General features: G+C 49.4%; 1 protein-coding gene across 2 annotated transcripts in view; it reads right to left on the bottom strand.

The window, feature by feature from the left end:
- The window catches only part of FGD3 (FYVE, RhoGEF and PH domain containing 3), a 39,826-nt gene that overhangs the window by 7,574 nt on the left and 6,029 nt on the right, over window positions 1-26,223 (bottom strand). The window contains exons 2-11 of one of the 2 annotated variants that reach the window (XM_066257471.1): window positions 22,097-22,271; window positions 19,725-20,264; window positions 15,731-15,820; window positions 14,906-15,042; window positions 12,965-13,121; window positions 7,384-7,522; window positions 6,698-6,756; window positions 2,337-2,483; window positions 2,145-2,237; window positions 757-836 (exon numbers count right to left, since the gene is read on the bottom strand). In XM_066257471.1, coding sequence (XP_066113568.1) covers window positions 757-836; window positions 2,145-2,237; window positions 2,337-2,483; window positions 6,698-6,756; window positions 7,384-7,522; window positions 12,965-13,121; window positions 14,906-15,042; window positions 15,731-15,820; window positions 19,725-20,264; window positions 22,097-22,201 — 1,547 coding nt within the window. In that variant the 5' untranslated portion in view covers window positions 22,202-22,271. The remainder of the gene's footprint in view (window positions 1-756; window positions 837-2,144; window positions 2,238-2,336; window positions 2,484-6,697; window positions 6,757-7,383; window positions 7,523-12,964; window positions 13,122-14,905; window positions 15,043-15,730; window positions 15,821-19,724; window positions 20,265-22,096; window positions 22,272-26,223) is intronic. The other variant, XM_066257472.1, reaches the window with a different exon arrangement.

Raw genomic sequence — 26,223 nt, 5'->3', positions numbered from 1 at the left:
ATGGGTAGGTGTGGTAGGCAGAGCCCTGTTCAGTGGCTGTATATCAATGCTTCCCTGGTCCACAATGGATTATCACAAAGGTCCTTGGTAGAAGTGAGAGGAAGGATCACCCACACACTGCCTTCAGTCAGAGCATAAGCCTGGCATTGCCTTACAGTGTAGTGTGACAATAGCGACCAAAACTTAAAGTAGATGTGCTACTTTATGGGCAGCAATCCTACTTCAAGAATCCATGTGACAGATGTAACACACATATGTATCAAACCTGGTGTGAGGATGCTGTTTGCAGCGCTCTTTGTAAGAGTAAGACTCCAGAGGAGCCTACGTGCCCGTCAGTGAGAACTGGTCAATGACCATAACGAAGAATTATATTACTTTAGGAAATGATGCTCAGATTAAGATGATTTCTGATAAGTTAAATGAAAAAAAAAAGCAAGATGTAGAACAGGCTATATAGTAGATAGCCATCTGATTTTAAAAATAGATACATATGTATGAGCACAGAAATTGTGGGAGGATATTTAAGGAATGGTTAAGAATGTCTGCTGCATGGGGGAGGTGGGCAGGTAGGCAGAGTCTTAACTTTCATTGACGTCTCTCTATTCTGTTACATTTTAAATCACAAATAAGTGAATACAATGAATAAATAAAAACACATAGCAAGGTTATCTGGTGTAGAAAAAGAAGCTATCCGCTAAAATCCTAGGTCAAAGACAACCAATTTACAGCAGCCGACACTGACACAGCCAAGCTTACCGGGTCTGCAGCTCCAGGGACCTTTTCCTTCCTGTTATGATGAAGGTGTGGGCTGACTGTGGCTTGCTGATATCCTGAACCTAGAGGCACATGACCAAGGACAAAACAAAACAGCCAGTCACTTAGCAGGCCCTGAGCTGTGGCCACATGCTCTCAGACACGGAAGACTTTTCAGAAGAGGGGGCAGAGGTATTCCAGCGCGTCCTCAGGGAGGGTGCCTGGTTCAAGGTCAGGGTTGAGGAACAGATCCTTCATGAGCAAGTCTGTGGGGCAGGAGAGCCACTCTGTCAAGAAGCAGCCGGGACCTCTCATCTGCCCAAGCCACCTCCACCCCAGGATTCCTGGGAAGTCCCAGCCAGTCCCTGGACAAGCTGAGCAATTCCCCACAGGGAAGCCCACAGGCATGACACCTGAGAGAGGGGTGGAGCTCAGGAGAAGAGCCAGGAGGATCTCCACAGCTCTGTAGAAATACCTGAGCTCCCATAGCCGGATGTGACCTTAGGCCGGCAGCCATCAGAACCAGGACTGCTTGTTAGGGATATGGAGGTCTTGCCCGCTCAGAACTTTCAGTGGAGCCTCAGAGCAGAACTTCCCCAAACAGCCCAAGGTTGAGAACTTCTGCTTTAACACTCCAGTTAATTACACAGACAGATTTTTTTTAACAGAGAAACACTAGAAAAATGGTTTCTTCTAAGAAAATGTTTTTTTCTGTAGTTAATTGTTACTTTTAATGGTATTTCTTAAACCTGGATTCAGAAAATTTCAAGGTAAGAAGGGATTTTTTTGTATCACTAAGGCAAAACTTCACTTTTTAGAACTGATTAAATACTTTTATTTTGCCCGTATATTTAAACGCCTATTAATTCCCAGCCTTTCCTCACAGGAAAGGGGACTGATTTCAGCTCCTGCAGCCTCCACACCAGGAAACACTGACAGGCGCAGGGGACAGGGACAGCAAGGACAACAAGCTGTCTGGGCCTCAGACACAGGTGCTTGTGGAACCCTGTTTGGGCACAGAGGTGGTGCAGAGGAGGAGAGGGCGTGGACGGGGAGCAGGCATTCACCCCGAGCTTCAGGTCTGTAAATGGGGCCCTGAGCGCTGACCTTACAGGGGACAGGGGTCAGCCAAGGTCCTGGTGCCAACCTTCTCCTGTCAGCACAAGGTGTGCAGTGGGCCAAGTAGAGGGACAAGGGATCCTGTCCACCTGGTCCAGGATGCCAGGACAAGGTACTCTCAGAGACAGACCAACCATATCTGGGTTACTGACAGAGCAGAGGCTCAGAGAAGTGGGCCGGTGGCCAGGTACACAGAGGGGCCAGAGCCTGTGACCCCATCCCTGCTCTGTGCTCTCCCAGGGGAGGGGGGTGGAAGGGAGGGGCTCACCCACCTGGAGGTCGGAAATGTCCATCTTCTCCCGGACACTGAACTTCTGGCCCATGAGCCGCAGTTTAGGCACACAGTAAAGGATCATGCTGTTGAACTTTGAGAGGGACAGGCAGAGTCAGGGGCAGGCATCCCAGGGAGGAGATGCAGAGTGGCTCTGGGGGGGTGGCCCAGCAGGGGTTGGGGTAGGGCTCACCAGGAAGAGGTGGCGGTCCTGGGCTGTGCCATTCTTGGCTGACAGCTTCTGGATGTGGCCCTCCTTGATCAGCTCGTTGGCAGGGTTGACAATGTCTTCCTCCCCACCTAGTTGCTCGTACACTTCCAACAGCTTGTGCATTTTCTCCTGCAAGAGACAAAGGGCTCAGGCATTCTGCTCAGAAACAGTGAGTGGAGGCCTGAGGGGCTGTCTGGGACTTAGAGGTGAGCAGAGCCCTGCCATGCAAGCATGGCTCAGAACCAAGATGGATCAATAAGCCTACGGCATAGATAGGAGGGAAAACACGGGGGCTGAGCATTGAAGGCTGAAGAACAATAAATAAAAACAATAGGTATTAGCCCTGGCTGGTTGGCTCAGTGGTAGAGCGTCGGCCTGGCGTGCAGGGTCCCAGGTTCGATTCCCGGCCAGGGCACACAGAAGAAGCGCCCATCTGCTTCTCCACCCCTCCCCCTCTCCTTCCTCTCTGTCTCTCTCTTCCCCTCCTGCAGCCGAGGCTCCATTGGAGCAAAGATGGCCCGGGCGCTGGGGATGGCTCCGTGGCCTCTGCCTCAGGCGCTGGAGTGGCTCTGGTCGCAACAGAGCGACGCCCTGGATGGGCACAGCATCGCCCCCTGGTGGGCATGCCGGGTGGATCCCGGTCAGGCGCATGCGGGAGTCTGTCTGACTGCCTCCTGGTTTCCAGCTTCAGAAAAATACAAAACAAAACAAAACAAAAAACCCAATAGGTATTGACTCAATTAATTCTAGAACTGACCCTCTTATCCCCAATTTACAGACAAGGAAACTGAGGCATGGAGAAGTCAAGTGGCTTGCTGGAGGTATCTCAGCTGGGCTGGGACTGGCCTCTCAACCTCTGCACTGCATGCCAGCTCCTTCTACGGGGCTTCCATGGAGCCTTCAGGGGGGCGTGTCAGGAAGCTGCAGTTTTTACCCTGGTAGCCTTGCCTTATTTCCAGGCCCATCATAAGACGAGACCTTTGCCAATCTGTAGCTCATTGCCCTCTGGCCTCATGACTGCTTGAGTGGTTACATGACCAACCAGTGCCCCTGGGGTGTGCTGGGAGAGAGTCAGCAGCTGTGGCACCAGCTCTAAGCCGAGAGTCCATAGGCCCTGAGTTGTCACTGAGCCAGGACCAAATGAGTGCACACAGCAGAGGCTGAGCTGTGTCTGCAGGAACTCTGACCCAGTGACACAGAGCATTGACCTGCCATGCTGCAGCAGCCACTGCCCTTGGACCTGACCAAGCTCAGCCTTCACACTTCAGAAGCAGGCTGGTTTGGCTTACCCTTGTGCTTACAGTACAGAAACAGATGGTACATGTGGGTGTAGGGGGCAGAAGGAGAACTGGCATTGAGAGCCAGGAGGGCAGGGCTAAAGGGCCTTGCATGTGCTGGGGCACTTGGGGAGCACCTAGGGTGTACTAGGTAGGCTGGGCTTGCCCTGCTGTGTACTGGCGACAGGCATGCACCTGGTGTGTACTGGGGGGATGGGTGTGCAGATGGTCTGCACTGGGTAGGGTGGGCATGCACCTGGTGTTTACCTGGGAGGCTGGAAGTGCACTTGGTATGTACCTGAGGGCTAGGGGTGCATCTGGTGTGTTCTGGGTATACTGGGTGCACACCTGGTATGTACTAAGTGGGTTGGAAGTACACCTGGTGTATACTGGGGGCTAGAAATGCACCTGATATGTAACTAGGAGCTAAGTCAGGGTCGGGAAACTTTTTGGCTGAGAGAGCCATGAACATCACATATTTTAAAATGTAATTCTGTGAGAGCCATACAATGACCCATGTACATTATGCATTATCCAATAAAAATTTGATGTTGTCCCAGAGGACAGCTGTGATTGACTCCAGCCACCCGCAACCATGAACATGAGTGATAGGAAATGAATGGATTGTAATACATGAGAATGTTTTATATTTTTAATGTTATTATTTTTTTATTAAAGATTTGTCTGCAAGCCAGATACAGCCATCAAAAGAGCCACATCTGGCTCGTGAGCCATAGTTTTCCAACGCCTGAGCTAGGTGTATACCTGCTGTGTACTGGGCGGGTTATAAGTGCACCTGGTAAGTAAGGGGCATACTGGGTGTGTACCTGGTCTGTAGTGGATGGGCTGAGTGTGCACCCTGTCTGTACTGAGTGGGCTGGGTGTGCACCTGGTCTGTACTGGGTAGACTGTGTGTACACCTGGTATGTGCTGGGAGGACTGAGTGTGCACCTGGTGTGTACCGGGTGAGCTGGCATGCATGTGGTGTGTTGTGAAGGTGGGGCACACATACGGTGTATACTGGGGGCTGGCCATTCACCTGGTGTGTAGGAAACCTGGTTTGTACTCGAGAGGCAGTTGCAGGTCAGGAGAGTTCTGAACAAAGAATGGCAACATAGGTGCCCCTTAGAAATCTGTGATGCAGGGAGGGTGGATCAGAGGCCAGGGAGACTGGTGGCTAGGGGAGGCTTGGGGAGTTGTAGAGGCTCAGGTTGAGGGTGGGGGGATGGATGAAAGTACAAAGATGCTTCAGTGAACTCACTGATAGTTCCCCAGGGACACGACCTGGGTTCTCAGTGGGCCTCCCACTGGAGCTTCCTACCTGTCACACCTCATGGGCAGTGGCCTCGCTGGACTTGAAGAGAGAACCGCCACACAGCAGGCATGCTGCAGGCGGAGCAGGAGTCTACCTGAACGGGAGGCCCCAGGCCTTGTCCATTCCCCTCAGAGGTGTAGGCCCATGGAAGCTCCCCCAAACACCCATGGGTTCTGTATGAGCTCATGATCATTTCTGCAAAGCAGCTTTCCTTCCTTACTTAGATTGTCTTGGGTAGGAAAAAGAAAGAAATTAGATTTTAAAAATAGATACAGAGTAAAATGTGGCCTGTTTGGAGCTGCTGTGGGTGCCCTATAGTAGACCTGACCTCAGGCCCGTCTGGTCTGGGGGCCCCAGACCCAGACTTGGGGACAGGTGGGTAATGAGGATGCTGGATGTAGACCACCAGTAATAAGAGCAGTCCCAAACCAAGCTGCCCACCTCTCAATGATAACTTTTGAGAAATGTGGGATTTTAAAAAATTTATTTTACTTTATTTTTCCTCTCAAAAGACAGCTATGCCCTACAGAATAATATTGAATATAAATTGGAATTCTGTAAAAAACAACAACAGTGTCCGTGCAAAGGTAAATCATTCTCAGGATTGGGACACAGACACTAGAGCTGAGTGGGGACTCTGGTGGCCTGGAGAGCCAGGCAATATGCCAGCTGAACAAGGGACAGAACCACTTGAGTCACAGGGTGTTCAAGTGGGCCCAGTGAGGTCTCCCTGGCCCACAAACCCCATCACACAGAGGTGTTAGGTCAATAAGAAAATGTGTCTCCTCCATCTGTGGGAGGAATTTGGAGGCGAGGTCATAGTCACAAGGGCAGAGCCTGATAAAAAGAGACCCCAGAAAGAGTCATTGCTCTCTCTGCCACACGAGGACACAGCAAGAAGGCAACTGCCTGCGAGCCAGGGCCAAGTCTGCTGGCACCTTAATCTGGGACTATCAGCCTCCAGAACTGAGAATACAGGTGTATTATTTAAGCTGCGCTGTCTGTGGTACTTTGTTATAGCACCTGATAGGTGCTGATGAGCTGACAGGGCTTGAATGAATGAATGAGTGAATGAATGAATGAATGAATGAATTGATGGATGATGAGAACACTGAGACTAACATTGTGCCCAGTCCTACACTACTTTATGTAGAGTAATTTAATTCCCACAACAGTCCAACGAGACAGGTTTTGTCAGTGACTGTGTTTAAATATGAGGAAACTGAGGTGCAGCATGCTAAACCACATACCACCAATCACCAAGCTAGTGTGAGCAGTCCTGTCTAGTTCCCCACAGAGCCCCCATCTGCCCTGGGGAACATGTGAATGCATGTGCACGCCAATGAAACCCACCTGGGGACAGGTGTGTGTGTTTGTGTGTGTGTGTATGTGTGTAAGCTGATAGGGTCCACCTGGGGACAGGTGTGTGTGTGTGTGTGTGTGTGTGTGTGTGTGTGTGTGAGAGAGAGAGAGAGAGAGAGAGAGAGAGAGAGAGAGAGCACTCTGATGGAACCCACCTGGGAACAGGTGGGTATGTGTAATGGAGTCCACTTAAAGACAGGTGCACGTGTGTGCAGGCACACACCAATCGAGCCCACGTGCTGACAGGTGGTTGTGTATGCATGCCAATGGAGCCCCCTGGGAACAGGTGTGTTTGTGTGCACACTGGTGGCACCTGATCCACCCCACACTCTCCCTGCTTCACACTGTGGGTTGCTCAGACATCCTCCAGGAGTTGCCTCCCCACTTACCATTTTCCGAATGGCGGCATTGGAGTGGTTTGCAGCAGTGGAGATGAGTTCCAAGGATTCTGTAAGAGGAAGAGTCAGAGTCAGGCTACAGGATACCTGGTGACTCCTCTCATTCTGGACCAGCAAGGCTAAGAGTTCCTGTCCTGCCATTTCCCATGGGTGTTGGGGCTGCTCAAGAGGCCTGGCTAGTTGGGAGGGAGGGTTGTGACCCTGCAGACATCTTGTTTGCTGGGGCCTGGAGGGCTAGCATGGGTTCTATGGGTAGCTCCTGCCCTGTGGGGCATGCCAGCCACTGCCCTTGGGCCTGGAGTGACCCTTTCCATCCAGCAAGACCCTCTGGAGGCCTAAGCACTGCCAGCACTTAGTAGCTCCCTCCCCAGAACCAGTGTCTGCCCCTCACATGGCAGTGGGAGCAGGGGCGTCTTCCTCTGCCTCAAAGATGCTTGGTCACTTCCCAAGATGTGTTCAGGAGACACTTGGAGGTCTTTCCCTTTCTCTCTGTGTGTGTGTCTCTCTCTGTCACTGTCTCTCTCTATTTCTGTCTCTATTTCTCCGTATCCCTCCAGCTCAGTCTCTGTCTATATCTATCCGCCTCTGCCCCTCTGTCTCTCTTGACAGAGATTTTCAGCAGGTGCCTCTGCTCCCACTTCCCAGGAGCCGGCCGGCCTCCCGATGGCTCTCCTCACTCTCTGCGTCCTTTCGGTCTGGAGCGTCTTCAGGGAGCCTCTTCAGATAGTCTTTGAGCAGCAGCTCGTAGCGGGGGACCCTCTGCACAGGCTCCAGCATGTGGTGCTGCAGCGTCAGGCTCCCACACACCGCCTGCTTCTGCAGGGAAGACAGACAGTGTGGGGTGCTGTGGACACACACGCGAAGCCCAGGCTCCATTTCACCTCAAGCCCTACCACCCCCAGGAAGCTTCCTGGAGCACCTGTACCTCCAGACTGCAGACCACATACGATAGTGGGGGGAATGAGGCTTGGAGAGATTGAGCCTGGACGTCTGAACCAAACCTCTTCCCTCCACTGAGAAGTCAGGAGCTTCCCCAGCCCTTCTTACAGGGAAGCCCCGGGGATCAAGCCTAGACACTGCTCTCAGCGCTGTCTTTTCCTCTTCTGTAAACATGACGGGGAGTAGGGGGTACCCCCTGCCCAGCACTGATCCCAGGCTCCCACCCTCCTTTTTTCTTCTTCTTCTTTTCCAAGTGAGAGGAGGGGAAATAGAGAGACAGACTCCAACATGCACCCTGACAGGGATTCATCCAGAAAACCCCATCTGGGGCTGATGCTCTGCCCATCTAGGGACATGCTCGCAACCAAGCTATTTTTAGTGCCTGAGGCAGAAGCTGCACAGAGCCATCTTCATTGCCTGGGGCTGATGTGCTCAAATCAATTGTGCCAAGGCTGTGGCAAGGGAAGAGAAAGAGAGAAAAAGAGAAAGAGGAGGTGAAGGGGTGGAGAAGCAGATGGTTGCTTCTCTTGTGTGCCCCAACTGAGAATTGAAACCTGGACATCCACACACCAGGCCAACACTCTACCACTGAGGCAATCGGCCAGGGCCCCATTCTCTCTCTTAAATACAACCCTCCCCTCTGGCCCTTCAGCACCTTGTCCAGACTTCACTGGGCATCTGCACTCCAAACCACATTTGCTGAATGCTGTCAGCCACCAATCCTGTGCTTCCCCACTGGGGCTGCCCTCTCTTCCTCTCCTGACAGATGCACCAGCATCTGTGTCTTGGCAGATGGGCCTGTCTGCCTCTTTCAGAATCCATCCCACCCCTGTGTCCACCAGGGCAGTCTCTGCAGTCATCCAGGTTGTCACACAAGCCATCTACCTCCCCCACCCACCCACCACCCTTGCCCACCTCTGGGCCCAGCTATAATGAGCTCAGAACGCCTTGGACACAGCCAGGCTGGAAGAGTGCTAGTCTGAAGCCGCCATGCTAAACTGTTGTTCTAGGCAGGAAGCACCCTGGAGGATGAGGAAGGGGCATTTACATCATCTCTAAGCATCTCCCTTCAAGAAACTCACTAATAGGGCAAAACGTGACTTCACCATGGAGAGGTCTGGCAGACACCCCCTGAATCAAATGTACATCCTCCAGCCTAACCAGGTGGTGGCACAGTGGACAGAGCATCAGCCTGGGTTGCTGAGGGCCCAGATTTGAAACCCCGAGCTCGCCAGCTTGAGTGCAGGCTCATCCAGCTTAAGCCTAGGCTCACCAGCTTGAGCATGGGTTTGACAGCTTGAGCATGGGATCATAGACATGGATGGCCCTATGGTTGCTGGCTTGAGCAAGGGGTCACTGGCTCAGCTGGAGCCCCCTGGTCAAGGCACATATGAGAAAGCAATAAATTACGATGCCACAACTACAAGTTGATATTCTTCATCTCTCTCCCTTCCTGTCTCTCTCTCTCTCTCTCTCTCTCTCTCTCTCTCTCTCTCAAAACAAACAAACAAAAAATGCACATCCTCCAGAAAGGGACAATTTCCTCCAGAAGAGGACAGTTGGGAACTGTGCACCCCAGGCAAGACAGGTGAGGACACAGCCTCACTCCACAACCAGAACTGAGTCATGGAGAAGCCATGAACAAACCCAAATTGAGAGACAGTTTGCAAAAGTAACTGACCTGTCCCTTTCAGAAGTGATACTGTCATGGAAGACAACAATGGAAGGAGACAAACATGATAGAGAATGTAATGTGTGGTCCTGGGTTGGTTTGTGCAACAGGAAATTTTTTTGTGTGTGTGCAACAGGAAATTTAAAAAACTACATTGGGCCTGACCAGGCAGTGGCACAGTGGATAGAGCATCAGACTGGGAGGTGGAGGATCCAGGTTCGAAACCCCGAGGTCGCTGGCTTCAGCGTACTCTCATCTGGTTTGAGCAAGGCTCACCAGCTTGAACCCAAGGTTGCTGACTTGAGCAAGGGGTCACTCCATCTGCTGTAGCCCCCCGGTCAAGGCACATATGAGAAAGCAATCAATGAATAACTAAGGTGCCAAAATGAAGAATTGATGCTTCTCATCTCTCTCCTTTTCTGTCTGTCTGTCCCTTTCTCTGTCTCTGTCACAAAAACAAAACAAAACAAAAAAACACTACATTGGACTATGGGTGATATCCGAATAGGGACTGGATATTAGACAGCACGGTGGCAGCAGGTGAAATGTCCTGATTTTGATCACTGAGCTGTGGTTATACAGGAGGATATCCCTGTTCCCCCTCAGTGTCACAGGGCTACACCATCTGCTACTTAGTCGCAAGAGGTTCAGAAATAATGATCACACATGTGTGTCTGGAAAAAAAGATAAAGTAGCCTGACCTGTGGTGGCGCAGTGGATAAAGCGTCGACCTGGAAATGCTGAGGTCGCCGGTTCGAAACCCTGGGCTTGCCTGGTCAAGGCACATATGGGAGTTGATGCTTCCAGCTCCTCCCCCCCTTCTCTCTCTCTGTCTCTCCCTCTCCTCTCTAAAAATGAATAAATAAATTAAAAAAAAAAGAGCCTCCTAAAAAAAAAATCCTTTAAAAAAAAAAAAAGATAAAGTAAACAAAACAAAACTGTTAACAGTTCCTCATTTTTGCAACTTTCTTGTAAATGTTTGAAATTAATTTTGAAAAAAAGTTCTAAAAGTTTAGAATATGCTTTGGATTGAACCAAGGAAACCTCCAAAGGCCACGCAATCCCTGGTTTGTTCACACTGGGGGCTCTCAGCAGCCCTGTGCCTGTGGTACATTTAGCAGCATCCCCGACCTGCACTTGCTACCGTGCCATTCTGCAGGGGTCCCTGGGGGCTGGGGGCCTGTAGAGAACCCGGTACTGGGCTGAGCCTGGGTATGGAGCTCCAGGTCTGTCCAGGGTGTGGGGATGCATTGGCCAGCAGCTGGCTGTGACCTGAACCATGTCCACCTGTGAAAAATCACATTGGTCATCTGCTTCCCCATCCCCAAGTCACTAAGGCCCTGTAGACCCCAGGACCTGGTCTGCCGGGTGTAGGCAGAGAAGGCAGCCCCGCCCCAAGCGTGTCAGGAGGAAGCTCCATACAGCACCTCATTAGGCTGGGCACAGTGTGAACGTTAGCTTCCCAGCTAGCTGTTCCATCAAGGAGGAGCAGGTGCCCAGAATACGCCCTCCTTCATTCTGGAGCCCAGACAGTTGTCACTGCCTGGCAAATGGGGAAGTACACCAAATGGAACCTGATTTTTATCTTCTCTACTTTCTCAAAATAACCTAATCAGATAGCAATTGCCCAAAGCAAATTAGACAGATTTCAACTTCCTCGATTGTGGCTTTATTATTATTATGAATAATAATAATAAGAGATGTAGGAGGAGAAAAGAAAAATAACAAATTCTGGCCTCCAAACTGGGAAGGACAGTGGGGCCATGCGGAGTTCGGGTCTGAGGTCCACTGGGGGTGGACCCACAGGTCCTCCTGACAATAACACTGTCGCTCCAAGGACAGCAGTCAACCTGACAGTGACCTGCTGACAAAACCACACAGGGCCCACCCACACTCCCTGGAGAAGGAGACCATGCTGTAATCTGTGTCCCAGGAAGTGGGGCTTTGTTCTCCCTCTGCCAGGCTCGGCAGGAGGACAGAACTATGGTGCTAAGACCAGCCTAGATCTCCATCCTTGAGATGCCCTGCTGGGCCAACCCCAGTCAGCCCTGCCGCTGGGTGACCAGGCCCTGCAGACTTGAGCAGCACAAGCCCCTGGTGTCTGGTTGCTCAAGGCTGTGGGTCAGCCATAGGCACAGCTCAGGGAGGCTGGAGGAAACTGTTTCGTGGGAAAGCTGGGAATTCCAAGACAGAAGTGAGGGAGTGAGGGTTCAGGAGGTGTAGGAAGAAGAAAAAAGGAAGGATTCGGTGTTGAAGCTGTCATCTCTGGGAAGGAACAGGGATGCTAAGGGACACGAGGGGATCTAGGACATACCTAGGGAAATTGCTACTGACCTGGTGACAGAGACTCTGGGGAAATGCAGAAAGTTATGGAGAGACCACTCCTAACCCGAATCTGGTCTCTGAAGCGTCTGCACAGAGCGTCTCTGCGCCCGTTAACCCTACAGGATACACTGAGAAAGGTGTGTGTGTGTGTGTGTGCGTGTGTGTGAATACACATGTGTGTGAGAGCTAGTGATATCAGAACAAGCAGCTAACTAGTGACAAAAATGGAACTAGAGTCTTACTTCATACCACAATCCATTAGGAAACTATTCTGGGATAACATTTTGTGTGTGTGTGTGTGTGTGTGTGTGTGTGTGTGTGTGTGTGTGTGTGTTTCTGAAGCTGGAAACGGGGAGAGACAGTCAGACAGACTCCCGCATGCGCCCAACTGGGATCCACCCAGCACGCCCACCAGGGGCGACGCTCTGCCCCTCCGGGGTGTCGCTCTGCCACGACCAGAGCCACTCTAGCCCCTGGGGCAGAGGCCAAGAAGCCATTCCCAGCGCCCGGGCCATCTTTGCTCCAATGGAGCCTTGGCTGCGGGAGGGGAAGAGAGAGACAGAGAGGAAGGGGGGGGTGGAGAGCAAATGGGCGCTTCTCCTATGTGCCCTGGCCGGGAATCGAACCTGGGTCCCCCGCACGCCAGGCCGATGCTCTACCACTGAGCCAACCGGCCAGGGCCAACATTTTTTAATTTTTAAAATGAAGCTGTATATTAGAAGGAAACATAATTCTACAATGTGGGAGGTTGGAAATGCATTTATAAGCATTGCTTTAAAGATTTGTTTAAAAGCATTCATTTATTTAAAAATTAGTGGGTGTGGCTAATGAAAAACAAAAAATTTTATATAGAAAGCAATGTGATAAAGTTAAAAATTAATAAAAAACCCAGTGAGAAAAATTAATTGTAACACATGTGATAGATAACAGATAACACTCTTAACATAGAAAAACCTCGTGAATCAATGAAAAGAAGGGTAGTGTTGTGGGAGACAACAGCAACCAGATGTGAACTAGCTGTTTGTAGAAAAAGGAAAAGATCAATGTGGCATTTCCCTAAACGCCTGCTTCAGCCAGTGATGAGAGCTATGGAGGAGGAGCCGGCATTTGGATCCAGGTCCTAGCTACAGTAGTTTGTGGCAACACAGATCATACAACTTCTCTGAGCCATGACTTCCCCACAGGTGAAATAAGAACGATGATTTGTCTCTGGGAGTTATTTTAAGAATCAAAGCGGGATTCATTCCCGCAATGGAACCGATTTTCTCCGTGTGAAAATGACAACTTACTGCTCTGTCCCTGAGGCCATGGCAGGGCCCTACCTGGATACTGTGGATGATGTCTCTGAACAGCAGCGATCGCTGGGTCCAGGCGCTCACCAGCTCCACGGCCCGGTCAAAGTTTTTGATGTACTCGCCATACATCTTGAGGAATGGGGCCAGCTTCTGCAGGATGTCCCCGAGCCGAGGATTCATGTCCCTTTGTGGGAAAGTGAGACCATCAGAGAAGCAACTCAAGGGAGAGGTCAGGGTAGGACAGGGACTTCACCAGGGGGCTACAAGGTGGCGATCTGACTCCCAGTTCTGTGTGACGGTAGGCAACCTGGTCACCCTCTTTGAGCCTTAGTTCTTCTCTATCACATGGAGTAGAAAACAGTGTGTGACTGAACAGCAAACAGGAGGGTCATGTGACACACTTCACCGGTGCAGGCACAGAACCATTGCTCAAAACCAGGTGCTAGCAATGGAGCCACTCTAATGATGGACAGTTATCAAAGAGGAGCAAGGACACTCCATTTCACTCCTTCAAGTGAGCAAAGACTAGGAACAGGGGTGGGGGCGACCCCAGGCCAGTAGCCGCATTGGAAAGCAGCACTGTGCACTGCTGATAATGGTTTGGACAGGGCTTTACAATTAAGTTTCAGCAAGCATAAAAATATATTCTTAGTCTTTGACCTTACAACTATAAGGTGAATTATCCTAAAGAAATCACCAAAGAGAAAAAGAAAAGGCATGTGCACCACACAACACAAAGCTATCTACTGCAGTTGTCACTAAAAATGTGCACTTGGAAATTTCACTCAAAGCCCCCCAACCTGTAAAAGGCAGCAGGCCAGCACTGAACTCCTGCACTGTTATTATACCAGGAGCCACACGGACATCTATGCACTAACAGTTTCTCCAGGGTCTGGAGGAAAAAATCTATTTCTAGCCAGAAGGACCATGCCAGCCAAAAGGCCAGCCCAGCCCTGAGCATTAACCTGACAGCCTTGGGGATACCTACTCTGTAGGTGGAGTCTGTTCTTCTGAAGATTTACAAATTGTTCCAGCACCTGGCTGAGCCTTGCAGGTGATGGACACCCCTGAATCCAGCCCTGGCCTGGCTCTGCCTGGCCTGGCTGGAGCTTGGAAAGGACAGGCTCCTGATGTTCCCAATGCTCCAGGAAAATGGCACACTGACTCAAGCCAGGCCAGAGAAGAGGAGAGACAGTGGAGACTACAAAACAAAGCTGCAGCCGCACCCAGGACAGAGCAGAAAGTATGTAAGGTAGAGAACGGCCAGGCAGGGGCCATGCCTGTGATGTTTTATTATTGTGACTTGCAGCTGAGTTAAAAATGAACAGAAGTGGCTGAAGGACAGCAGGAGGATCCCAGGTGTACTACTGAGAGGGAAATCTAATGTTTAAAAGCAAAGGCGAACCTGGAAACGCTGAGGTTGCCGGTTCAAAACCCTGGGCTTGCCTGGTCAAGGCACATATGGGAATTGATGCTTCCCGCTCCTCCCCCCTTCTCTCTCTCCCCTCTCTATAATGAATAAATAAAATCTAAAAAAAAAAAAAAAAGCAAAGGCGGAGTATAGCCTAGGAGGGAAAATGAACTGACTAGCACCACTTAACAGCCGTTTGGTGCTTGCCGATATCTAGCCAATTAAATCCCATGAATCCCTAAGTAGTTATGAAAGCCCCTTTGATTTTCAGATGAAGCAGCTAAGCCTGAGAGCAGGGGGGTTGGTGAGGTCCACGTTGGCCCAGGACCTTGCAGAGAGGGAGCCCAGAGTTCCATGAGACAGGCTAAAGTACCTGCCTAGCTTTAAAACATAGAAACTCTAGATTTAGAGGCCACTCGGCAAAGAGAACTAAGAAAAAAAAACTGTGACAAAGTCACCATGACCCTCAAGCATCAACCATGTTGAAACTAAACTCCCTGGGAGACATTGCCTTCCCCTTCTGTCCTCATTTTCCAGGTGCCATGAACCACACTCACCACTCCTCTGTGATCCTTGTCTGCAGCTCAGGCAGGAGGAACTGCCCATGGAAGCGGTAGATGGAAGAGATGTTAGAGAAGATGCCTGTGATGACTTCCAGAGGGATTCCTGCTTCTGTCAGCTGGGTGCAGAAGACCTGGGCATACAATGGTCAATGAGTGTGGATCACCATGGATGGGATCATGCTTCTCCTGTGGGTGGGTACAGGTTCCCAGGAGAGGCTGTGACCACCTCTTCTTTCCTTCATAAACCTCCCATTTCATCAGAGTGGCTTAGACAACCTTATCATCTTCAAGCAAGCTTACATATGGCTAAGGATTGGGGTGAGGCAAGAACAGTCCCCTCCAGATGGAGATAGCCCATTTTTCCTCCATCTATCTCTCATGGGAAATGGAAGGTCCCAATTTCCTTTCTCTGCTGTGAGTTACAAACAGAAGTAACATCTTTCAAAACCCTAGGTTTCATTTGGAGTGACTTCCTGTGCTCATAAACCCCATGTTGCCACATGGACAGAGGAAGTACCAACCACAGGCTTTACTATTTATGCAGAAAGATGTCCAGGGGCCATTTACATGCTCATATAATGTGACTTTCAAGAATAAAGGGCCCAAGGGGACCAGACAAAGTCTTTACCCTAAAACCACAATCTCTGAAAGCAGAAAATACAAGTTTCCGGAGGATACTTAAATTTGGCTGAGTTTTTATATAGTCATTTGTACTGAAAATGTAAGGTCTAGCCAATGCTAAGATGGGGAATTTTCCTGTTAAACAGCCCACTGTAACTCTAGAAGTAGAGAAAGGCATGCCTCAGCCAGAAAAGCTACCTGGTCTAACAGGTGCAGCCGGCTCACATAGGTCTTCTCGGTGTGCAGGAGCTCTTGGGCGATGTGGAGCAGCTCCCGGGGCTTAGAGCACTGGTGAGAGAAAAGCCACAGCTCACATGGAGAAGATGAGCCTTAGAGAGGCAGATCTGAGAAGGGCTACCTGCTGTGCACCAGGGACAACGAAAGGTGCCATGGGGCCAGAGGAGGCTGCTGGGATTGGAATGTAGGGTTCAGTTCTCTCAGATGGAGTCTGCAGGGAGGTTTTTGTGGAAGGCACAATAGTTCCTACCAGTCTCCCAAAACTTCTGCAGTCCAGAGAAAACTCTACCTTCCTAGAGCTTTGAAAACAGAGCAGCTGCAGCAGCCACATCAGCTGTATTGTGGAATGATGCCAACAGGATTGCAGACCAGAAAGCAACAGACCCTCTTCTCCCCACAGAGACATGCAGTTAATAACAATATATGGACTAGACTACCTCTGTGAGAACTCTAGGGACTACCTGAGAAGCTACAGCTCCCAAGCCATTGTAAAACCAAGAACAGATCCTCACAAACACAATAGGAAACCATCAGTATTTTGTATGCCCTTGCATGTTCCTCCTCATGCAGTAGAGTGTGACAAAGGTAGAAGGAAAACCCCTTTATAGGGGCTAATCATTCAGGATGAAAACAAAAGAGTGAACTACACATCAATGTTTTGACTTGTTTGGGGGGTGCTTGAGAGACTGATTCCTGTCTTATTTGACTTGGAATGATGGCAAGACTAGAGCCAGAGTTTGGAAACCACTGAAAACAGAGGCAAGCAGCACATCAAAGCTTATATTCTGCAGGTAGGTTACAGGGGAGCAAGAAATTAGAAAAGGTTTAAGAGGCCTTAGGATCTCCAGTCAGACTGATTGGTGGTCTTTGGCTATACAAAACAAGCAAGCAAAAACTAAAAAGGTGATTGTTTTCCAAATGTCCAAATTCCAGCCAAAAATAACAAAGAAACAGGGAAATGTGGTTCAATCAAAGGAACAAATAAAACTCCAGAAACCACCCTTAAAAAAAACACAAATCTATGAGTTGCCTGACAAAAAAGAAAATAATCATATAGATGCTCAGTGAGCTAAAAGAAAACACAGATAGACAACTAAACAAAATCACAAAAATTATGCATGAAAAAAATGAGAATATCAACAAAGAAATAGAAACTATAAAAAATATGCTCAATGAACTAAAAGAAAACAGATAGACAACTAAACAAAATCATGAAAATGATGCATTAACAAAATGAGAATATCAACAGAGCTAGAAACTACAAAAAAGACCCAAATGAAAGTTATAGAGATTAAATATACAATAAATAAACTAAAAAAACTGAGAGGAATTAAATATCAGATTTGATCAGGCAGAAGAAAGAGTCAGCAAACTTAAAGCTTCATTTGAAATCATCAAGTCAGAGGAGCAAAAAGAAAAAGAAGGAATTAAAAACAAAGAGAACCTAAGGATCTTATGGGATACTAACAAGAAGGGCAATATATGCATTATGGGAGTCCTCGTGGAAAAGAGAGTGAAAGGGGCAAAGAGTTTATTTGAGGTAATAATGGCTGAAAATGTCCCAAATCTGAGTAAAGAAGAAGTGGACATAAAAATTTGAGAAGCTTGCCTGACCAGGCGGTGGAGCAGTGGATAGAGTGTTGGACTGGGATGCGGAGGACCCAGGTTTGAGACCCTGAGGTTGTCAGCTTGAGCACGGGCTCATCTGGTTTGAGCAAAGCTCACCAGCTTGGACCCAAGGACGCTGGCTCGAGCGAGAGGTTACTCAGTCTGCTGAAGGCCCAGGTCAAGGCACATATGAGAAAGCAATCAATGCACAACTAAGGTGTCGCAATGAAAAACTGATGATTGAGGCTTCTCATCTCTCTCCATTCTTGTCTGTCTGTCCCTATCTATCCCTCTCTCTGACTCTCTGTCTCTGTAAAAAATAAATAAATAAAAATTGAGAAGCTCAGGAAACTCCAACTAAGGTAAATCTAAAAAGAACCACACAGAGACCCATTAAAATAAAAAAAAAAGGAGTGAGATAAAAGAAAAAAAACTGTCAACCAAGAATACTATATCCAGGAAAGCTAAATTTCTTCTTAAAATAAACTAAAGATAAAGAGTGCATTGCCATTAGACCTTCTCCACCAAAAAAAAAAGTTTCAGGGAATCTTTCAAGTTGTGAACTTGAACACAGCAACTCATAAGCTGTACAAAAAAGCTTTAGTAAAGGTAAATTAATAATTGTTAGTGGATATACAGTGTATGACTGTCATTGGTGACATCAATAACTGAGTGAGGAGGAGGGGGAACTATAGAGGAATAGAGTTTTTATATGCAATTGAAATGATCAGTTCAAAAAAATGATCAGTTCAAAATAAAATGTATAACTTTAATATATTTTATGTAATTCAAATGACAATCACAAAGAAAATGACTATAATATATACACAAAAAGAAATGAGAACAAAAGAAAAGCATATCAGTATAAAATGTAGTGAAACAAAAAGAAAGTAGTAAGAGACAAAAAAAAGCAATAATAAGTCCTTTCCTATCAGTAATTACTTATAAATACATTAAACTCCCCAATCAAAAGACATGAATTGCCTGAATGGATTGAAAAAATTCGCCTCCAACTATATGTTATCCACAAAAACAAAACAAAACAAACAAACAAACAAAAAAAAACCCTCACTTTAGATTTTAAGGATACACATAGGCTAAAAGTAAAAGAATGGAGAAAGATATTTTATGCAAATGGTAACCAAAAGGAGTACCCATATTTATGTCAGACACAATAGGCTTTAAATAAACAACTGTTACACAAGACAAAGAAGAATATTCTATAATGATAACATGACCAATTTACTGAGAAGATATAACAGTTATAAATATTTATCCACCAAACCTTAGAGCTCCTAAATATAAGAAACAAACTTGACAGAATTGAAGGAGAAACAGGCAGTAACAAAATACTAGTAGGATATTTCAGTACTCTACTTTCAACACTGGGTAGACTATACAGAATATCAGTAAGGAAAACAGAGGACTTAAACAACACCAAAACCAAGGGGACCTAACGGACAAATACAAAACACAGCAGAATACACATTCTTCTCAAGTGCACGTGACATATTTTCCAGGACAGACAGACCACATGGTAGGCCACAAAACAAATATTAATACATTCAAGAAGGCTGAAATCATATAAAATATCTCAGCTAATCACAATGGAAGTAAAATGAAGTCAATAGAACAAGGGAAACTGGAAAATCCATAGGTGTGTGGAAAGTAGACAAAGAGTCAAAAAGTCATAAAGGAAACTAGAAAATACCTGGAGAAAAATGAAAGTGAAAACACAATGTACCAAATTTATGGAATGCAGTAAAAGCAGGGCTGAGAAGGCTGCTGATAGTCATAAATGCGTTTGTGAACAAGGAAGAAAGATCTCAAATCAACAACCTAACACGTGCTTCAAGAAACCGCAAAAGCAAGAACTAAACCAAAAGCAGCCAAAAGGAAGGAAACAATAGAGATGAGAGCAGAGAGAAATGAGACAGAGATTAGAAAAACAAAGGAAAAAATCAGCAAAACTAAGAGTTGTTTTTTTGAAAAGGTCAATGGAATTGACAAACCCTTAGCTGGTGACACCCTAAGCTCGGGGCCCCAGCCCCCGCCGGACCCAGGCACCTTCCCACTGAGACTGAGAGTCAGGTCTCCCTGGTGTGGACGTTTCCTTGCAACTGTGCTGCCATGGAAACCAGGCTCAAGAGTGAGGTTGTCATCCAAGATGATAAAGGGTGCCGGCCTGTGTGGTCCTTACCCAAGTCCTGCCCACAGACCTATCTAAGGGGCCGAACATGGTGTCTGAGCAGGCACTCAACTATTGGCACCAAACATGGGTGATGCCACTGCAAACCTCAAACCTCTTTGGAGGAGCCCTGCCACCCTGGGCAGGAGGACAACCTACCTTGGCTGGGTCCACACTGGCCCCCAGGGGGCTGTTCTCTTGCTCAGGCTCTTCGCTGCTGCTCTTGCCCACGTCACTGTCAGCCTCTTTCAGACAGGTCTTGCTGTCTGGGGTCCTCTCTGAGTGCAGTCCCAGGATGGTGGGGCCAAGGCCTGCCTCGCTGCTCTCCTCGCCAGGGAAGGACTCGTCAGCCATGCTGCAAGGTGGGCTGTCGATCCCACTGTCCCGGTTAGGGATCTTAATGTCACAGCTCTGCTCCCCCGTGGGGTCCATGTCTGGGGGACTGTCCCCCACAGTGGCCTGGCCACTAGAGTTCCTAGGGGCAGGTTCCCCATGGTGGTCTCTAGGCCCAAGGGGCAGCATTTGGAGCTTCTTTGGGTCTGTGCTGGATAGCTCTGTGGAGGAGCAGCCAGGCCCAGCATCTGGCCCTTTCAGGGTGGCAATGAGGGCTGGGGCTGTGGAGGCCTCTCCTCCTGACTCCATCCTCAAATTGAGCTCTTTGAGCTCTATGGAAGGGTTGGGTGGGTGGGGCAAGGATTCCTGTCAGAGAGAAATGAGCATGGTCAATGCCAGCTGGGTCGTGGACCAATCCCCAGGACAGCCCCAAATGCAGCTTCCAGGTATGCTTTTTGGAAAAATTCAACACGAAAGGGGTAAGCTGGGTCTCATGTGAGCTGAACAGGTGGCCAGATTTAGCTGGTCCTATCTAGACAAGCTTTTGGGAAATGGCACATGGAAAGCATTATATTTTTAAAATAAATTTCTTCTACATAAAAAAATAAAAGAAGCCCTGGCCGGTTGGCTCAGCGGTAGAGCGTCGGCCTAGCGTGCGGAGGACCCGGGTTCGATTCCCGGCCAGGGCACACAGGAGAAGCGCCCATTTGCTTCTCCACCCCTCCGCCGCGCTTTCCTCTCTGTTTCTCTCATCCCCTCCCGCAGCCAAGGCTCCATAGGAGCAAAGATGGCCCGGGCGCTGGGGATGGCTCTGTGGCCTCTGCCCCAGGCGCTAGAGTGGCTCTGGTCGCAACATGGCGACGCCCAGGATGGGCAGAGCATCGCCCCCTGGTGGGCAGAGCGTCGCCCCATGGTGGGCGTGCTGGGTGGATCCCGGTCGGGCGCATGCGGGAGTCTGTCTGACTGTCTCTCCCTGTTTCCAGCTTCAGAAAAATGCAAAAAGAAAATGCAAAAAAAATAAAAAAATAAAAATAAATAAATAAAAGAAGAGCCTGACCAGGCGGTGGCACAGTGGATAGAGTGTCGGCCTGGGATGAGGAAGACCCAGGTCTTTGGCTTGAAGCCCAAGGTTGCTGGTTTAAGCCCAATGTTGCTGGCTTGAGCGGGGTCACTCACTCTGCTGTAGCCCCCTGGTCAAGGCACATATGAGAAAGCAATCAGTGAACAACTAAGGAGCCACAATGAAGAATTGATGCTTCCCATCTCTCTCCCTTCCTGTCTGTCTATCCCTCTCTCTCTCTCTATCTCTCTCTTTGTCACACACACACAAAAAGAAGGGGTCCTGGCTGGTTGGCTCAGTGGTAGAGTGTTGGCCTGGCATGTGGATGTCCCAGGTTTGATTCCTGGTCAGGGCACACAGGAGAAGCGACCATCTGCTTCTCTACCCCTCCCTCTCCCCCTCCTCTCTCTCTCTCTCCCTCTCTTGTCTTACAGCCATGCGTTGATTGGTTCCAGCACATACACCCCAGGCACTGAGGATGGCTCTGTGGAGCCTCCGCCTCAGGTGCTAAAAATAGCTTGACTGAGAGCATGGCCCCAGATGGACAGAGCATCAGCCCCAATGAGGGTTGCAGGGTGGATCCTGGTCGGGGCGCATATGGGAGTCTGTCCCTCTATCTCCCCTCCTCTCACTTGGAAAAAAGAAAAGATAAAGGAAGAAGAAAAGAAGAGAGAGGGGAGGGAAAAGGGAGAGAGTGAAGAAGGAAGGAATCATGTACAAAATAATAGCAATAATCAGCTTGAGCACAGTGGACTGGGTCCACACTGTGCTTTGCCACAGTGCTTTTTATGCTATGACGCAGCTCTGAGGTGAGGCAGCTTCCCTGTCAAGACCCCTCCTCACCATCACTACCATTATCCCATCAGACAGGTGACAAGGCACCTCCTAGACAACCTGGTTCCCTCCACCCCCAATGGTACTCCTCTCCTGGAAGCCCCCTCTGGGGAGAGCAGGATCAAGCATCACTCTAGGTGCACAGAGAACGCACGAGAGTTCAGCCAAGGAGGGTGAAGGGTGGGATTGAACAAGAGCAAGACGGACATCCCTGAAACCTTCCTCTTAAACCTGCACTGGGGCTGCAGAGGAAGACAGGGACCAGGAGCAACAGTCCCTTATTCCTGAGGGACAGGCCGTTTACCTGATGCCCACAGACTCCTGGTGAAGATGCTGAGGAGGATGAGTTGGTGCCTGGCTCTCTGCTGGCCACGTCCTGGGGGTCTAGATTGGCCATCCAAGACCACATGCAGGGCTGGGAGGATTTGCTGAGACTTTTTCTTGCCCAGCAGGTTTGAAGCAGAGCAGCTCAGGCAGTTCTAAAACAACATGAAAGGAGAATGAAAACCACCTCCACTGGTGCTTGGAGTGGCCAAGGTGACAGGCCTGGTTTTGAATGGACAGTGTGTAAGAGCTGCTCCATGCCATTGTCCAATACAGTGGACCCAGGGCAGGTCACAGAGGGCAGCACACAGAGCACACTGATTCCCAGGCACTGAGCGCCTGAGGCAATGCCCTGTGGTATGGGGCAGCTCCGAGGGCCCAGCTTGATGCCCTGGGGCCAGAGCTGAGCTAGTCCCTGGCCACATGAGTCCCACATACCAGGGAAGCAGGGACCCCCTACATGTGCAGAGCCCACCCGGTGTAAAGAGGGCTGGCGGGCTCACCGCCCACCTTCCAGCCCATGTCCTGGGCATCTCACTGACACCACCTCAGACACACTGCCCACACCCTAAGCTGTGTGGCCAAGGGACACTTCACACACTTGCTCCTCACTCGCTGAATTGTGAAGAGCCATCCATGCAGATGGAGGTCTCACACTCAAGACCAAGGAGGTGTCCCAGAGCCTGCTTTTTGGCAGCTTGCATGGCACAACTGCTCTGCGCAGAGCCCAGTGGGGAGTAAAGTGAGCCCCAGTGCACCAGCTCCCGCCCCTGCAGCAGCCTCCTCACCTTCTCCTGTGGTCAAACTACTTTTGAGCAGATGCACCTTTAAGCGACACCAAACCCCACACAGGGCGCGCATCCATTGTTGGCTGCTACCACATTCTTAACGTGCTTATTCGGGAGAAATATTAAGATTTCTAAACAGAAAATACATGCTTTGCTGCATTCTTCTCATAGCACAGCGGATAAACTCAGGTTCACAGATATCAGACATGACCCAGCAGTAAAAATGTGCCAGAGGGAATGGGGCCTCGCACTCAGCCTCCTCGTGTGCACCTGCAGCCGGCTGGCACCGGATGGCGCTGGCCCCAGCCCCACCTCAGGGTCTCCTGCTTCCCATCAAGGTACAGTGACAGAAACAGGACTGAGCCTCTTGTCTGAAATAAGCAAAACCTGCATGAAACATGCAACGGCAGTTTGACAGATACCCTGTATCCAACAGCGAAGCACTGTGCTCCTGAGAGGTGGTAACTGGTGCAGTGTACCCTCTGTCACCTCAATTTCCTGCCTGGAGAAGGGGACCCTGGTAGACCCCCTCTGTGCACAGACTCAGCTGAATGTTCAAGAAGACCGAGGCGGCTTGAGATCACAGGGCAGAGCACTGGAGAGGGGAGGCGGCACAGAGAGAGGCGAGTTGAAGAAAGCCCCTCAAAGAAGACTCAGGTACGTGTGCAGAAACCACGAGGCTGGACCAGGTGGGGGCAGGGAAGGTGGTGGGACCATCACCTGGCGTTCACACAGGGTAGGGCATACGTTCGTCCCCACCTGCCCAGCTGAAAACCCCATGCTCTGGAGGGAGTTAGAGAACTTGGAAGGGTCTTGCCTCTGTGTAGGGGACAATCAGTCCCACAGTGAGATCTGCTTGGGTCGACCCAACAAATATTGATAAATCTTAACAGGAAGCCAGTCTCTAACAGCAGCTTAACTGCAGCCCTAAACCACACTCAGGAATAATTATAGGAACACAAACAAAGCTGGCACCCGGCAAGATGAGACTTACATGTCTGGTCCCCAACCATACATCACCAGGCACACAGAAGGCAGGAGTACACTGCCCACAAGCGAAGAAGAAAAGTCAATGAGGTAAAACAGACCCAGAGCCGACCCTGAGGTTGGAATTAGCAGACAAGTTCATCAAGGCAGCTGAGGGGCCTGCATTCCATCATGTTCAAAAGGTCAGCAGGGATATGGAGGGTAGAAAACATGCACATCAAACTTCTGGAGGTGAAACCCACAGAGTGTGAGATCAAGGCCCATTGGAAGCGTTCTCAATGGCAGGTTAAACATTGTAGAAGAAAAAATAGTGAATTTGGAGAGACAACAGGAGCTATCCAAAATAGAAGGAGAGGGAGAGAGAGAATAGTGGGAGGTGGGGAAATTTCAAGCAGCTCAGTTAACATATATGTGATCAGAGTCTCCATATATAATTGAAATCCCAAAAAAGAATGGGCAGGAAAAATATTTGAGGAAATAGTAACCAAAGTATTTCCATATTTGATAGAAACCATCAATCCACAGATCTAAGAAACACAAGCAGTATTTATTTTTAAGCGTTTTTCCACAGAGAAAACTCCAGGATTAGATGGTTTTACTGGTGAATTTTTACCAAACATTTAAGGGAGAAATGATGTCAATTCTACACAAACCTTCTTCAGAACAGCCAGGAGTAAAAAGTCTACTTCCCTACCACATAGATCAATCTAGAAATAATGATGCTAGGTGAAAAGAGATGGGCGAAAGGAAGGCACCCGCGTGCTTTGCATTTACGTAGAACTTTAGAAAGTGCACACTCATCTGTGCTGTCAGGCAGCAGACTGGGGGCTGCCTGGGAACAGGGGTGAGTGTAGTGAGGTGTGGGGGTTACAGTGGAGCTTTCAAGGGGTGACGGACTGTGGTGATGGTTTCATGGGTTTGGACGTATGTCAAAACATTGCATCATACACTAATTATGTGTCAATTATACCCCATAGAAGGTGATACCTCTGAGTTTGCAAACTTGGAGAGTTGCTGACATTCCCTAGTATGATTTTTCTTATTATGGAAGGGGTGATGACTCATGCAGAGGGCAGTGGTAAGGCACGTGGACGGTCCCGTCAGTAGGAGAGGTTTGCGCCCTTCCAGTGGAGATCCTTGAGCCATGATCAACTCCTCTTCCAAGGACTATTGTGCAAGGGAAGCCAAACAATGCATGGCCAGACAGGAGAGCCTAGGGCTCCGGGGGCAGAGAATGGGGCAGGGAGAGGGCCTGGCTGGGGAACAACTGAGACCGTCCCCGAACTGATTCAGAAAGATGAAGGATGCAGCCTGTGGCCTCACTGAAGTAGAGACTGGTCCCCCAACTGCTCTTCCCAGGCCAAAGTAAGCACCAGAGCAGGTTCCAGCCTCCCCTCCACACTGCTCAGGGGAGCAGGGGGGCTTTGGGGAGGGAACACATGTGTGCACATATGCTTACACATATAGACAGGTACACACACATACACATGTATGCACACATAGATATAAACACATAGTTATGCACACACATGATGTGCCAGGAACCATGCTAAGCGCTTCTGAATCCCAGTCAGTCAGTCAGTCAATGAAGTGGGTGATGCCGAGGATAATCCTGGCCACACTGGCCTGGACGGAAACAGCCCCCAGGACCTGGGCCCAACAGCTATGTGTCGCTGAACCCCTAGATGGGGCTCCAGGCTCATTCTGACACTGCAGCATAAGGGATGTACATGTCAAATAGATGTTATTCTAACTGACTACTCAGTTCTCCCTTTAGAAGCCTGGAGCTGCCTGAGCTGAGCGAGTCTGGCAACTGCCCAGGTGAGTGCAGCCCAGGTGAATGCAGCCCAGGTGAGATACACCCAGGTGAGCCAACCCCAGGTGAGCTGTTGCGTGCTGTAGGACTCAGCCAGGGCTGCCTTCACTCAGCATCAGAGGCCACAACACTGGGACTGTGAGAGGTGTGGGGACTGCAGCAGTGTGGAGAAAAATAAGGCACTCCACTCTCCATGGCATCACAGACCATTTACATGATTCCATACACAGCAGCCAGTGGAGGGGGTAACATGGGTGCTGTGGCCTCTGCCCTGGAGCCCCCACACTGCTCGGTGCCTGCTGGAACTGGTCCAGGATGGTCCCAAAGATGGGCCGTGAGACTGCCCACCGCCCAGCTACGCCTGCTGCCAGACATCTCCAGAGGAGCAGCACAGGAACCTCTGCTAAAACCACCACTACACCCCCTCATTTGTTGCCTGTCACCTGGCACCCCAGAGTCCCTGAGCAGGCAGGGAACTCCCCTGTCTGGTCATTGATGTGGCCTGGTGGCCTTGGC

The sequence above is a fragment of the Saccopteryx bilineata genome, chromosome 2 (genome assembly GCF_036850765.1).
Source record: "Saccopteryx bilineata isolate mSacBil1 chromosome 2, mSacBil1_pri_phased_curated, whole genome shotgun sequence".
NCBI classification, from domain to species: domain Eukaryota; kingdom Metazoa; phylum Chordata; class Mammalia; order Chiroptera; family Emballonuridae; genus Saccopteryx; species Saccopteryx bilineata.
This window is presented reverse-complemented; position numbering and strand designations above follow the sequence as displayed.